Source organism: Metopolophium dirhodum, chromosome 7 (assembly GCF_019925205.1).
Source record: "Metopolophium dirhodum isolate CAU chromosome 7, ASM1992520v1, whole genome shotgun sequence".
NCBI lineage: Eukaryota > Metazoa > Arthropoda > Insecta > Hemiptera > Aphididae > Metopolophium > Metopolophium dirhodum.
This window is the reverse complement of record NC_083566.1, coordinates 23,562,361-23,579,420: the sequence shown is the minus strand read 5'-3', so window position 1 is coordinate 23,579,420 and position 17,060 is coordinate 23,562,361. Positions and strand designations below refer to the sequence as shown.

At 29.7% G+C, this 17,060-nt stretch overlaps 2 protein-coding genes across 2 annotated transcripts; one reads left to right on the top strand and one right to left on the bottom strand.

Moving 5' to 3' along the window:
* Positions 1-155: 155 nt before the first annotated feature.
* On the top strand, positions 156-4,611 carry LOC132949622 (cuticle protein 8-like). The gene is made up of 2 exons (XM_061020601.1): positions 156-316; positions 3,884-4,611. Exons 1-2 carry the CDS (start codon positions 305-307, stop codon positions 4,322-4,324), a joined length of 453 nt encoding a protein of 150 aa, XP_060876584.1. The 5' UTR covers positions 156-304; the 3' UTR covers positions 4,325-4,611.
* Positions 4,612-12,431: 7,820 nt separating this feature from the next.
* LOC132949546 (uncharacterized) lies at positions 12,432-13,489 on the bottom strand. The gene is made up of 2 exons (XM_061020489.1): positions 13,028-13,489; positions 12,432-12,936 (listed from the first exon to the last, which is right to left on the bottom strand). Exons 1-2 carry the CDS (start codon positions 13,189-13,191, stop codon positions 12,576-12,578), a joined length of 525 nt encoding a protein of 174 aa, XP_060876472.1. The 5' UTR covers positions 13,192-13,489; the 3' UTR covers positions 12,432-12,575.
* Positions 13,490-17,060: the final 3,571 nt, after the last annotated feature.

Genomic DNA, 17,060 nt, shown 5'->3' with positions numbered 1-17,060 from the left:
ATTAACATAGTATATACAATTAATTAATACATTATGCAAAATTCATACATAGGTAATGTAATCAAGGAAGATGATTATTTTGTGTAACCTTTTTTTTAATGTAATTGATGATGTAATTGGGCTGTATAATATTAGTCCAAGAATCTAGGTTAACTCCACTAGAGCCAATGGGAGGCATGTAAGAATTTTAGTATAAATACTGTAAGCAAACTTTCAATATACATCAGTGTATTTTTTCTGTTTATTTTGTAAACAAAGATTTATATTCATCTCGTCTACAATTTAAGTGTTCAATATTTTCAAAATGGCTATTAAGGTAAGATTATTAATTTTTTGTTAAATAAATTGTCATTTTAAATTCTGAGCGGAGCGATGAATGTATTGATTTTACAATGATGTGTTTTTTTATTTAATTTCAATTTTTTTAATTTGTGTCTGTGTACACGATAAGTAGTCGAAATAAATGCTTCGACTTTCAATTTCAATATCTTTTTCGATGGGAAAGCGAATGGAGTTGTTGTTTGGAGGAGGCCAAAATTAAAAATTCCCAGTAATTTTCAAAAGCGCGGGAAAAAAAAAGATTAAGGAAAAACGGGAATTTTTACGCAAAATTGGTTTTTGACAAAATCGATTTTGGTTTTTGGTGTAACTCTAAAATAAATGACCGTAAATACAAGAAATTTTCACTGAATGTTTATATTAGCATTTGCTGTACACCATACAATTTGGACCTGTTTTAAGCTGTTTACGGAAATTTTCAGTTTCCGATTTTTTTTGATTTTTTTTCTATGGATGTCAATAAAATGTTATTTAATGGGTCAAAAAGCTTTAAAATTTAATGCAATAAGGCTCCTGATATATTATAACAGTAGAAGTTTAAAAATACTTAGACACAATTTTTTTTATAGGTAAAATTAAAAATTAATTTTGTAGTTAAAAATGTACTTATAAAATGTTCAACTTTTATAGCTAAGCATTATTTAAGAATTATAGCTAAAGAAATTTAAAATAAGGTCCAACGTAAATAGGTAATATATAAATTACTTTATTCACAATAATATCATCAAAATAATATATTTAGTAATATCATAGGTTGTCTGATCGTCTTCGCTCAGAATCGTTTTTCTTATACAATGCTATTATATAATTGAATTCAAATTTAACACGATCCATTACATAAACCCACAAGTAACCAAGTGTACAGCACAGCGACACCCACCAGTTCACCTTTTTTTTGTATTCATTTTAATTAACATTTTATAAATATTTTATTTATGTCTCAATTTTAAATGTTCATTATAGGCATATTATTTTGTCTTCTTTCTGAAAACAAACACGATACAGCTTTTAAAACAATTAATACAATAATTATTATATAAGTATTAAGTAGGTAGTTAACTTAGATGGCTCATAAAATTAAATAATTAGATATTTATGATTAAGGAGAAGAGTGGACCAAATTAGATAAAGGGATGTGGATAAGGACAGAATAACGTGAGAGACGAGAGGGAATTTAAAAAAGAATTTGAGATAGTAAAATAGGAGAGTCTACTTTACCATTTATTAAATTATTAATAAAAGTTAAGTAAGCCGCATGCCAACGGTCAGATAAAGAATCCATACGTATAGATGTACCAAAATAGGAATATAAGCACGAGGACGGCAATCAATTTTAAGTAAATAATTGGAAAACTTTAGGAATTTTCATATTATTTATATTATCATTTATAGATTATAAACGGTGTAGTGCTTATTAACATTTTTAAAATAATATTTTATGATAGTAAAGAGGTGATTTCCTCGTAAAATTATATTAAATATTATAATAAAATTAAATTATATATCATGGTGATATAATATAGGTTAATATAGGTTAGGAATGTAGGTTATGCGTATAATATTACATTATTATACGCACTTTAAAAAGAAAATAATTTCAAAAATGTACGAAAATATCTCCGGAATTAGTGTGATGGTATCAATTTATCATAATACATGGTGTATATTTTACTTCTAATTGATCAATACAACACTCCAAATAATAAAATATATTGTTATTTTAAAATAAATTTATGAAAAAGCCAGCGATTTTGGGTACCTGTAATTAATAGTTGTGAGATAATTTAAAAGTAAAATTATATCCAAGCATACCATACTATTCAATAAAAGGTTCTGAATGGAGTGATGAATGCGTATTGATTTTACGGTGATGTGTTTTTTTGTTTTCCTGTCATGCCGTTTTGGAATAGTAAAAATACTTCAACTTTAAGAGTGGACTCTGGAAGAGAATTGAGCCTATTTAAAATTTTTTTTTCTGGAGGGGGGGTGTCAAGACCAAAAAATCCACTTTTCATTACTATTTTAATATATTTTTATCTCAACAGTCAGTATACCCAATGGCGTCATTTTAGTTTTCAACAGAAGAGGGCAAAAGTTTTGAACCCAAATGGGTAACTTAAAAAAACCGTTCGCAATCACATGTCTACTTACATTTTTATCAAGTTATCATTCCCACCTCCCATATTTTATAATTAAAATATTTTTTACCCTAATAAGTGCATCCCTTTTTATTAACTTGGTAGCAACATAATTTGCAAATATAAGGTAGCAAATATTTTACAAAAACAATTGTAGGTACATACAAAGTAAAACTCTGCATTGTAAACAAATATTATTTCAAGTTAAAATAATATATTATTTTTATTGCTTGCTTAGTGCTCACTTATTAGAAATTGTTTGCGATTCTTGAGCGATTTTGCACTAACTTAAATTTTTTGGCACGTCTATTTTTGGCCACACCACCCAATTCTTTTTTTTAAGACATTTGTCCATAAGTATTATTGAGTATTATTGTGTATTATAAAAATAATGGAAACACGTCGGAAACATTAAATTAATATACTAATACTAACACCATACACGCGACTGTCACAAAGTTATCTAAAGTCTGAAATCAATGAGAAATAAGAATGCCGATTGATTGTTGCTTTTAAAATGTATATTAATTTTAGATTTTTAAGTTTTAACTAGATGAGATTATGATATTAATTATTATAATTGTTGTACATACCTACAACAATTTTACTGAGCAATATATTTCTTTCCTTTCGTAGAACACACACACACCACTTTTATGCACGTCCACGCATGCATCTAAATATAAATACATTCCAACAATTAATTATTTATTAACAATTTTTCCAACGTACAGCCAAAATTATTAAGTATGATAGAGACTTGTTATTTTCATATGTATGGGTGCACCGAAAGAATTTTTACGAAATTTACGTTTTAAAGAGGATCTGACAAAGAGTTTCATTAGTTCAAGAAAAACGAACATTGTTTTGTTTATATTGGTTACAGAAAATAGAATGGTTATAATATTATGATTGGATATAATTTTAGACCTGTACTTTAATTAAAATTGGTCATAACCACCAACATACCAGTGTATATAAAAAATCTATGTGCCTACCAGCCTACCTATCTTATGTTTAGCGGAGTTCAAAACCCGTTAAATCCACGGGTATTATTTAATTTGCAGTCACGGGATCAGCTACACCTAGTATTAAAATACAGTCAAGTATCGATAACTCGAATCTCAGGGGGAATACAAATAAATTCAACTTATGTATTTTTCGAGTTAAATTACCTCTTAAACACAACTTAAAAACGTTACAAGGCAGCTAGGGCCGTCCTTAGGATTTGCGAGGTCCAGGGCCAAAACTGATTTTACCACTTATTTATTGAGGCCTCCAAATTCAAGCAAAAAGCGCGCCCCCTCCCCCCGCCGCTAAGGACGGCCCTGCTACGAGGCCAAGGAACAATACGTGTATCGAGATTGTATAATATCGAAATGTTCAATGTTTATTATTTTGTTTAGTCGATCGTAGTGTTCGCCACCGTCGCCACTCTGTTCGGGCGTATGACCTTTGCTTACCCGCCGGAGTACAAGAATTACTACGACGAGGACGACAGCTACGACGGTACAGGTCATCATCTGCAGTACCAGCACGGCGGTTACGCGCCGCCCGCCGCCCCATACCACTTCGAGTACGGCGTGAAGGACCTGCACACGCACGACATCAAGAGCCAACAAGAAGTGAGCGACGGCCACGGTAACGTCAAGGGATCGTACAGTCTGGTGGAACCCGATGGCTCCACCCGGGTGGTCGAGTACACGGCCGACCACGAGCACGGGTTCAACGCCGTGGTCAAGAAAATCGAAGCGCCCAAAGACAACAATAATAACTATTACCATCAGTCGCACGCGGACGTTGACTACTACCACCAACAGCCGTCGAATTACCACAAGTACTATTGATCAATGACCATCCCGAAGCATAATAATGACGTGTAACATTATTATCGTCGTTATATTACTTATAATCATTTGCCAATAAATTGTGCTGCGGCTATTGTTGTTGTTGTCGCCGTTGGCCATACGTAATGATAATGATAATACAATCATACAACTTTGTATAGGTGATTTTTGACATAAAATAGATCTTAATATGGTTACTAGCCTCTATTGCTGTATGGATCATAATATTATATTATGCAACAATTAATTACCTAACTTGTTCGTTGAATAAAACATTTGTCATTGTAGCAGAATAGAATATTATATTATAATATTTACCTATAGTTGTTGTCTCGTTTTCAAACTAATAAAATAATAATAATACATTACTGGCAAGTAGGTAACCTGCCTACCTTGTAAAAAAAACTATCCTTCATTCGTCCTTTATATTAAAAAATAGAAACTCGGTTGAGGAATCACACTTAACAATTTCGTCTTGGTAGCAATGTATATCGTATATTATATATCTGACTATATGAGTATGCGACACACGTTATAGTACCTAACTTATTACAGTGAACACTGAACTGTTCGAACTACGAACTGCACATTTAAAATATTTAACCGAACCACACATGCCTAGTATTTTATTAGCTATATAGTTAAATTAAATTATATTAAATTTACTATATATTTTGATTACTATAAGGCGGATGATATCACAGAATAGATTAAACTGAAAGTAATAAAATACTACAATTTCATCAATTTTTTATGATTTCACATAGGAAATTTAAATTTTTAAATCAAAAAATACTATTTTAAAATAATTTAGGTACAATAATAATTTGTCATGTGTTTGTACAATTTTAGTTTTGAGAAATTACTAAATAAAAGATTGGTAAAAACATGCTCACTCAGATTGACTAAATATCAGCCCAAATTATTTTAGAGAAAAAAACCTGTTAGCATTGCATTTTGTAGATACAAATATTATCATGCCTTGATATTTTATTTTTTAGTTTTACTTTTGAAATATTTGATAGGTATCTATTTTAATTTTTTAGATTAAAGTATTACTTTAATCTTTTTTTAAATAAAAAAAAGCAGATAGTTATAACAATTTAAAAATTGAATGTTTAAAAGTAAGCATAAATAATATATGATTGACTCTCTCATTGAACTTCAATGCATTTTTTTTGAAACAAAAACGCAATAATAATTATTTGCATTTATTTAATATGTTAAAGAAAACAATAAAAAGCAATATCTAAAATATAGTCGTACAATGTTTAACTAATAAGAAGAATATAACACAATAATATAACATAATTATATAATAATATTATAGTTAAATACATAATATTGACATTGTACTGAATTAATAATTCAACTACTATTATAGGTACCTACCTAATACGTGCGTCGTGCAACTGAGCAAGTTTCTCCACCAACTTAGTACATTAAACGACAAATGCATATCTGTATCGTGTTTAATTAACTGAGGTATTACAAGTATCGCATTTTTTTTTACTGTGGTATAAATGTATAATCTCCGAAATTTAGGTTAGTCTCGCTAAAACTCAAAAACGGCTCGACCGATTCGAATAATTTTTGTTTTTGTTCTGTTCGTAATTGCCAAGGCAATGTTTGTATGAAATAACATTTTTGAAAAGTCTACGGAATTTTTTAATGATATCTGATATTTGAACTCGATATCGTTGAATTAATATTATAAACGTTGTCTTCATAATATAATACTCTATGGACAGACGTCCAATACTGGAGACCAATATTATAGTAGATATACTATGTGCTATATTATTTTTTTTGCTCGACCGATTAGACTGATTTTTTTTCTGTTGTACCTATTCGTAATTGTCAGGACCCGGTTTATATCAAAGACAATTTACCGGAAAAGTAAGAAACTGGATGGAAAAAGTACGACAGTGGCGCCAGCTGCCCAGTAACAAAAATAAACTAAATAATAATATATTTTTAATTTTTATTTATTGTAAGGCGTATTGGTTATGATTGAATATCATTTTGGACCTTTACCTATATAATTTAGTAAACATGGTATTCCCAAGGCTAATTTTTCGACCGTTGTCCCGGGAACCTACACATGCACATCATAAACAACGTGTTAATAAAACATTTGAAATTACATATGCACCTCGTGGGGCCTGCAATCCACCGCAGCTCGCAGGTCGATTGCCTACCTGAAAATATACTACCTACTCCCATAATCACAATCGTGTCTCACGGGGCCAGATGTCTATATTCTATAATATAATATAATGAAACGTGTCCTGGCTGACTCACTGACTGATCAACGATGATCTTAAATAATATGATAGCTTGAGGCTTACAATTTTCCCGGTACTTTCGTTCCACCGTGTAAGCGTGCACTAAGATGGCATCTTCCAAAATTGGTATTTTTAAGTGGTGCTTGCACAAGTATTTTGAGATTCAAGATGATCGATGACAATTTTTAAGTTTTGAACATCATACATCGATTATTAAATAAGCCAATTGAACAAAGTTGGAATCGTATATAGAGTTGGCACTTTTAACGGACAACGATGTATACGGATTCAGCTAGTATAAGATAAAACTTAAAAGTAGTTAATAAACTTTAATATATTAAATATATTTTATATTAGTAAAGATTACTAACTAATCTAAAACTAAAGAATAATTAAATCACAACAAGTTCATTTTTTTTAACTATCGTTACACGCAATGAGAAGTAATTTACGCGTATATTCTATCCACCGTTCTTATAGCTGCTAATCCTTTTGTCCTTTTTAAATACAATATATAATATATTATACTACTTTCATAGTGCACCAATATGAATATCCAAAACATCAAATTGACCCAAGTCTAAACATGATGTTATTTTAGAGGATTATTAAAAGAAAAGAAAAATTTAAAAAAATGTATACCTTGGTAAAGTTATGTCGTTATACTATGACAAAAAACTTATAACTGCATTTTTACATGTATAAAATTTAAAAACAGTCGATAAATACCCATAATAAAACAAAGATTGAACAGGTATTAATAATTGAATATTCTCATTATAATAATGCAAGAATCTAATATTGTAGCCAACACAATATTAAAATGATTTCAGCCATCTTTCCCATTTCACCAATATTATATTAGTTACTAAAATATAAATACAATTATTTATTGATACAAATATTAGGAAGGTATAATATATTTTTATTAAAAAAAAAGAAATATGTAATTTTACGTTTTATAATTCACATGCTCACATAAGATATTAAATTTGCATAGTCATGGTCATGTAATGAAATAATTTCAAATTGTCACCTTTGATTTAGCTATGTTTTCGGAAGACGAGGTGGTTAGGTTTAAAATACCTAATAATAATAATAAAAATAACGATAACACACTTCTCGCAGTCTACTATAGATATCAATACCTATCGTACGGAATTTGCGATACATAGACGTTTAATACAACTTCTAAAATCGAGTTTTATCGAAGTCTAATACAACCTTACGTTTTTCAAATAAAATATAATACAATCGAAATCCGAGACTATTTCACGAAGCATGAAATTTTTTCCTGTGAGGCAAAGTTTTGTAGTAAAAACGCGTCTCTTCCGAAAACCCTTAATATTCTATTTTTGTTGGAATCTGACGGCTATAAAATGGTGTGAAGGTGCATCATTTCTCCGAAATACCATACCCACAAAATGTTTTTGTCATTCTTATAGTCCTCACGCCTCTGCGGATATAAATGAATATATCCTACAAAATCGAACATACTTTATAATATGTAAGTACGATGCGCACTAAAACATTAAAAAAAAAACACTGCGGTTGTTTCCATAATAGATTATGTAAGTATGTTTACATCACTAAAAAATATATATATATATATGTATTATATACATATATATATATATATATAATAATACTAAAAGTAAAATAACAGTTTCGGTCGTAAACAAACCATAATATCATATCGTCTTGCGCTTTTTTCAAGCCAAAAACTAACGTTGTTTTATCGTGAAATTATGCGCGTTACATTGTAAATCTCCACGGACTTTCATATTTCTGGAAAAAGGCCAAAGAGTAAGTATTGTAATGTTCACGCGAGCGGATTTTCCTCGTAGATTAATCACGTCCACCGTTTCGGTGCAAACTAATTTCGTACATACACGTGTTGTTGCTATTTATTATTATGTATAATATTATAGAAGTAAACGTATAACGCATTTTACAGCTCAAGACTGCAACTAAGTCCCATTACATGATCGATCCCATTAAAAGGCACTTGCGAGTGGCGGTTAGTACAATAATAGGTATCTAATGTCTATTTAATACTTTAATAGTAATAATAATATACAATTCTCTTTTCGCCGTCGCCCGTCGTCTGCAGACTGCAATGCGTTTCTTCACGCACGTCTCTTCCCAAAACCTTATAAAATAGATACATTTCGATGATTTGTACAGAGTCCATCTGAGGAAAATTTATATCCGGCACGCATTACAACATATTATTGTCATTTAGGTAGGAACCGGCTCAAGTCTACATTATTTCGTTTATGATCATTATTATAATACCTAATAGAAGGACATGTCTTCGTCGTATTCATTGCTCCATCGGATAATAATGTACGTCCGTTTTATTAACTTCAATCAAATCGCGTATAAGTAACTATAATAGCGTATTTAAGGCTCGACCATGGGGCGCGGGTGGTGATTCAAATATTTATAGTACAACTCTTGATAGTAAGGGAGGCATACCCTCTCACCACTAATTAATAAACCACTGCATTAAATTGTTTTGTTAACTTAAATTAATTATTTGATAGTTTTATTATTATTATTTATAAATATAATTATAAATACATATTAAAAAATGTAAATAAAGGCCCTCTCCTAAAAGGACTAATAAGGTGGCGATATCCGCCAATAGCCCCATCAAATGCGTGCTCATACTTTTTATAGTCTATGTAACACAAAATATTCAAACATTGTTGTAGCACCGTATAGTAAGTTATGAAATGTGATTTAAAATAAAATTTTCAATAGAACGATGGGAACATTTTTCAGGATTTACACATGGGTATGTTAATTTCATTATTTGCTGTATATGTAGATTGTAGGTAATATGCACTAGGTAGGTTTATAATATTCTTAAAAAAGAAAGTAATAACTAATAGGTAAGCAAACAAAAAAACTAACGGATTTGATTGTTATTGTAATGTATAAAGTATAATATTATTTAATATGAAGTGACATTGTATTATATATTATAGCAAATATAAAGTAAAAGTAATAAATTACACATTTTATTCCTAAAACACTTTGATACAAAAGGATGTGACTATGTGTGTAAGAGTAAGAGTATAACTACTAATTATATACCTATATTAGGTTAGGTTAGCTAGCCTTAATTATATTCTTTGTATAAGTTAATAGGAATTTTGTCATGGTTAGCTTAGCCTATAACTAATAATACATCTATATAACTGATATAACTTATCTAAATCAGAAAGTTTTCTAAGAGATTGTTAACACAATATATGAAATAAAATATTGTGTAGTATTAAGTACTACATGGCCACATGGGTACTTTAATGTTTATATAATAGTCTATATTATTGTGTAATATTCAATAATTGTTAGTTAATACAATTGTGTGTACTGTGTGTTATAAAAATAGTTACTTATATATTTTTAACCCAAGTTTAATATAATATTTAAAAGGTGGCAGATAAAAATAATAGTAAAAACTCAAAATGTTTATAAGACAAACAATTTTTCATAGGTACCTATTATTATTAATATTATTATGGATATTGTTCATCATTGTGTCCACTGCCCAATAGAAAATAACTAAAATAAATACAATTTGAATGTGATTTCAAGGTGATGCTTTTGATTCTAATAACAATAATATTGTTGTTTAAAAATATACTAATTTAAATTTAACAATAATTTCTGCACTTTTACTCAAAAATCAATGGTCATACCATTTGTTTTATTTAATACAGGGTATGGCAGTTGGTCTTGATAAATTTTGATGTAAGTTTATGAACATTATAGAAAAAGTAATAAAGCAAATAATTTTTTATTCAAGAAAAGTATAATAATAATTGTTATTAAAAGGTCAAATTTAAAAATTTGTTGTAATAAAGTTATTATAGATTCTGACTTCGGAATGGGAAATGACATGTTGATGCACAGGCTAAGTGGTGTCCATGACTACTGATAATATTATAAAACTAAACATCATGAATTTTAATTGAGAAACAAACCATCCTATCTCATCTATTTCAGTATATGACCACAGCGTTCTATCAGAACCCACAGCCTAGTATTATAGAATCGTTACACGTTATATAGTTAAACACGAGGTTAAACATTACATCTTATATTCACTATGCAAAGTGTATTCTTCAAAGAGTATAAAATGTTGCATTATCCATACCATTAAATTATGATAATGTTTACTCTTTTAATCGTCTATAGGTATTCTCAAGGTAATTTTTTTAATTTCTTTAATGATTTAATAAATAACTAGTAGCTTTGCTAATTCATTTCAAATTTAGTTTTTAAATAGGAATATAATAATAGGTAGGTTCTAATTATTATTTAAGAATTTCATATTTTTATTTTTTTAAAGATTTCTTAAAATTAATTATTTGAATAAAATAAATTACTGTTGAACCTAAATTTAATCAGTATGCTTTTATAAAAAGTTTAGATTCTGAGCGGAGCGAGGAAGTTAGTGGTTTTACAATGGCATTTATTTATTTATTTATTTTTGTTATCCTATATACAAAATTTCTAACAAAAGGAGTATTTCGATTTCATCATATAGTATCTTTTAGCAAACTGAATCAAGAATCAAGATGGTACTTTGGAGAGGTAATTTTTCGATTTTCTCAATAGTTATTTAATGCCATAGGGATAAACCACCAACAAATTATGAAAAACCGCTAAAAACGGGATTTTAATTTCTAACGCTTTTTTTTATCATCATAGAAACGAATAAAAAATAATAATATTATAATATTAATTCAACTTAGACTATAATAAATAATAACAATATAAAATTCCAGACTAACAAACTGTCTCCGCTAAGAATCGTTTTCTTATACAATGATATTATATCATTGAATTAAAGTTTAATACAATCCATTATACAATGACCCACTTGTAACCTACTGTACAGCAGAGCGACATCCACTTATCGGCTTTTTAAAATTGTTTATTGTTAATATTTTGTGTCCAAAATAATAGATGTACCTCTACCATATATTTATATTAAGAATTAAAAGTAAGTAATACTACATTTTTAAACACCATAATACATTATTTAATGTGCACAGAGTTTTGGATTTTTGGAAGGATTCTTAAATATTATTTGTTTCACCTCTATTTCAAGCATTGTTATAACCACCACTCGATTAAAATTAATTAATAAGTAAAAAATATTTTTTAGTCATGTTTTTAAATTTGGTAATGATCACCGATCAGTTCATTTTATTTTTAAGTGTTGATAACACATATTATTTAATCTAGAATATAATAATATGGCTATATTATCAACAAATAAAAATGTTATGGATAGTTTATAAATCATATTATGATAACAAAAATAATAATATAACCAAGAAGAATATTTTGCAACATTCGGCAGATGACATAAGGTATGGACCACTCTCCCGCATTGAAAAAATTCTGATTGCACTACCACATAGACCCATTAATAAATTATGTTAGAGCTCTAGGTATGAGTATCTATTTAAGAAAGAAATAAATATTTAATAAACCAAATTAGAAAATATAAGGTCCATACAAAAAATGAACAAAAATTTAAAACGATTTTTGAACTATTTTAGAAGTCCATTTTATTTTAATATCCATGATAGAGAAGTTTAAAAATATTTAGTTACATTAATTTTAAAGTAAACTAAAATAAGTCAAAGATCAATTTTAAATAAATAATTGTTGTTTTTTTACAAATTTTTTTTTATAAAATCATCTTGAAATATTTTTATTTATACTTAGGTATTATGTATTTAATACAACTATTTTTGAAAAAAAACAACTGTCTAATGCAAAAAACAAAATTATGTTTTATAAATATGTATTTGTAATTCAAATCAAACACTATATAACAAACAAAACATATTATGTGTAATGTATTAAAACTAAATAAATTGTAAACTCACATACTTATTCATTATTACAAACTGCTGTTGGTATATTCTTATTTATTCCTGTCGTTCTTCAGCAGCTATCCATCCTTTTGGTCGGTTTTCATATAAAGTCCAATTATTGTATGGTGTTCTGAAATCTCCGTGTATGGGTTTACGAGTTTTAGGATAAGTGGGGTAGAATTCGTAATTGTTAAGCTTTGAATGCTTCTTAGCTGCACCAATACATGCTAACGAAACTGCCATCCAAAAACCAACCATTTTTTGATTTATAAGTAATCCCGTCAGTATGCCGGTGGAGAAACCGCCAATGGCATAGTTCACCATGTCATCTTTTCCACGTACGTTGGTGGCAATGTGCGTCACCAAGCAGAACGTCGAGGTGGCGGCAAACATTGGTCCCATCAACTGGCCATATCTGAAAATCAATCGTTGTGCAATCTTAAGATACATGCTGTCGTTGGCAAAAACGAATGCATTGTAGCAATGTCAAAAGCAATAATTATTACCTGTACGCAGTGTTCAGATATCCAAAAGGTTTGCTGACCAGGATGATTTCTGATGTCGCCAGTCCAAACCCAATGATGGACACTTGTTTGTTGGTGTAGAATAGTTTTTTTATGAGGTCCTTACCGTCCGGAGTATCGTAATACGTGTACCTGAATAACGACATGGTGGCTGATGGTTCGGTTGGCGTAGGTAAGAGATGATCGCGCGTCCGCAATGAAGGATCGAAGGTACAGTAGTTTGAGTGACAGAAGATCCGATCAAGAAGAATACGATACCGTTTTCGAGTTTTCGACGGATCTTTTTAGTTTTTTCTACGTACGAAATATGAATCCGGTCGTGATAACCCGAACATATGTTATGCGTTCCGAACGATAAGCGGAATATGTATGTATATAATATTCACTTTGATCAATTGAAATCACGAAAATACACTCGTGATGGAAACACATATATATTCTATATAATAGATATCTGTGGATGGAAATAGTAGTAAATACGCTTATCACGGTTGATAATATTTAATATTATCATATTATCACAGAACAATTTATTTTGAAGGGCATCAGTGAGTGGAGTGCTACCAACATCACCGTAAAACGACATAGCGATTGCCGCTACCGTCATCAATGTCCAAGATTTGATTAATAATAAATCCATTGTTCCTATAATAATAATTAGATATAGTCCGTGAATAGGACAATAGGTATATTATATTATGATCTTTTTTATCACGAGTAATATAAATCCGGTAATATAAATCATTTACCTATTATAATATATTATTCTTACACATTTGTCAGTTACAATGAAAACATTGAAAACTAAAAGTTCCAGTACAGTGGGCATGGAAAAGTAAAATACTCTAAATATTTTAGGCTCGGATAAAAGTTTGAACATTTAATTCAAAGTCTTAAATCACACATAAATTGTTCTTATAGCATTTAAAAGTTTAGTTTATCATTGAATTCAAATTTAAGGCCCCTGCAAATGTGTCATTTTTAAGGAGTTGTGTTAGGCAATTATTTCGTTCCTGCGATTACTGATCGTCTTTGGGTGTGTAGTAAATGATCATTAGTGTGTGTATACTCCCCAACCATCACTCGCGACCTGCATCAATTTACACTTCATTGTTATTTCTTATCTGGTTTATGGTCGCATGCACGCACATGCACAAGTCATTTAAATTCATTAGAAAACCAATTATTGGATATAAAATAGCCGTCGCACTGACAAAAATTAAGGTTTTAGATTTAGGTTGACAATTTACTTTTAGATTCTGAGATACAAGACTCTCCTGATATATTGCCTAAATAGCAGTTAAAAAATATTAAAAATACAAAGGCACAATTTTTTTTATGAGCATTTAAAGTTCGATTTTTGACAAAATTTATCAAATTTAAAATGTAATAATTATTTTGTAGTCAAAAATGTATAAAATGTTCAACTTTTATAGCTAAAGGATTGAACTTTTAAACAAGGTTCCACGTAAATAGGTTATATATAAATTACTTTGTTCACAATTATATCATCAAATGTAATATCGTAGGCCGTCTTCGCTCAGAATCGTTTTTCTTATATACAACGATATTATATCATTATTGACAAGCCCAGATTAAGGATCAATTGGGCCCCGGGACACCATACACTTAGTGGGCCCCCTTTCAAATTTAACGTCAAAATAATTGTATCATTACATATTAACGACTTTATATTATTGTATAATTTTTTACTATACAAAAAACATACAGAGTGTATCCTATGTCATTGTATGCAGGTTTTTTTTAACAATTATTCATCGATGATATAGAGTTTCGTTAAAATAAAAAAAGACGGGTGTTTCTTTATTTTTAACAGGCAATTTTCAAAATTACAAGAGTTAAATAATTTTTTTTTTGAAAACTATTGGACGCGTTAAAAAAATATATTTTGGGGATAAAGATGGGCCCCCAAAATCAATGGGACCCTGGACCATGTCCCCCTTGCCCCCCTCCCCTTAATCCGGGCTTGATCACTGAACTCAAATTTAATACAATCCATTACAGTGACCCACTTGTAACCTACAGTAGAGAATAGCTTCACCCACTTGCCAACCTTTTTTTAAATGAATTTTAGCAGTACTGAAGTAGATCCGGGAAAGTTTTCATGCTCCCGTCAGGTAGTACTGAAGCAGTCTCGGGAGGGATTACATTTTCCAGTCAGGTAGCATTGGAGTAAACCCGGGAGGATTTACAGGTCATTAAAATCGGGAGCGTTTACAATCGCCCCGCCGATCGACTATAATAGTAATTAATTGGTTATAAAGATTGGTATAGCGAAAACTGTACTTCTCGCGTACAACTTACATGCATCTTTAATATCAATTATCAATAAAACATATAATATAAATATAAAATAAATATCCAATGACATATTGAATTGGTCTTAATTATAATTTTTAATTTTGTTACAGCACGGCATTCTTCCATTCTCAGCTTAGATACTTACTTGTGTTGAATTTAAGTGTATATCAGAGTGATTCACACTGTTTAATGGACTTGTACACTACTGCATAAAAAAAAAAATAAAAAATAATCATAAACACAACAATAATATTTAAATAATACAAAACGAATAATTCAGTAAAAGTCATTAATGTGTATATTGTAATGTGTTTGTGTGTGTGATACCAACCGACGATAGTCTGTGATGTATTTGACAGGCAAATGAAGACGTGGTGACACGTGAAGGTACAACAATATATTAAAATATAAAATAATAGGTAGGTACTACAATCATAATTTTACCCAATACGAATAATACGGGGACGATGCACCGTGAATAATTTTATTTTCATTCCCATCTACAACTCGATTGCTGAAATCCTCTGGTCACTGAATTATCATCAGTCACAATCACAGTTAGGTAATCAATATCTCTCTAAGCGTTAATTTATCAAATAAATGTAAAGCTATTGTACTTAACTACTTAGATATTATACTGTCTAGCTAAATATCTCGGCTTCGCCAGTGTGCAGTTTTTTTTGTGGCAAATCCTATATAGTTATAGTATACCTGTTCGCTAAACAGGTGTACCTTGGTTTGAGTATATTTCAGTTTTAGTGTACCTCAGGTTACGGAAAAATCGGCGTCAGCGTACACTAGTTTTGTGAAATAATTTTACCTAAATGGGCAACCGGAAGCCGTGGATAGGATTTAGCACTTGGTTCATTTTTAATGTGGGTTTAACTACTTACTCTCTTAACTTTTCTGACATATCTAAAAACAATCTCTGAGATTTTTGTCAAATTCAATTGTGTAGCTTTTGAGTACCTACATATAAGCTACACACATACATTTGCAGGTTATAACTTTTATGATATAGGTAGTTTCTTTATTCGAAACCATCATAAGCGCGACAATTTGATGCATGCTTGTACCGGATCTGCCCGAGTAACCAATCAATGGCTGCCATTAATATACAAAAATTAGTTTCAATTTCAACAGTGTATCCTTTCTTACTGTACATCTATATTCTATATTATCACAAGAACCAGGTATTTAAAATTTAAAATTCATACATTTATACAATTGTTTATACAATTAAGATACATTTTTCATTTTATACCTAGCAAATGAAGAAACATTTATAGATTATACTACTATAATAAATACTAAAAATACTTAAGCAAATCTATTACAATAAACTCTTGTTATATCGAAGATCAATGGAAACAGAGAAAATTTCGATGTATGAAAAAGGTTGATTAATCTAGTTTTATTATAAAAGTCATTATTTAAAGAGGATTTCAATTGAGTTCGATATTACGAAAAATTGAAGATATTGACGTCAACATAATAAGAATCTACTGAAGTAGGTACCTACTGTATATACATATATTTACAAAATATATAAAATTGTCTTAGATACTTACTAGTTACATGGCTTAGGTACATAGTTTAACCTATCTGAGCTGACCAACACTTATATCAAAATTATTTCTTACTATGACGTGGACTCAATAACTTTTCCATAATGTTTAACAGTTATGAAACA

Bases quoted from the DNA above. Each gene is read 5' to 3' on its own strand.
- LOC132949546 (XM_061020489.1), bottom strand. From the start codon at position 13,191: ATGTCGTTATTCAGGTACACGTATTACGATACTCCGGACGGTAAGGAC. The intron at 12,937-13,027 runs GTAATAATTATT...ATTGATTTTCAG, and splicing joins TATCTGAACACTGCGTACAG to ATATGGCCAGTTGATGGGAC.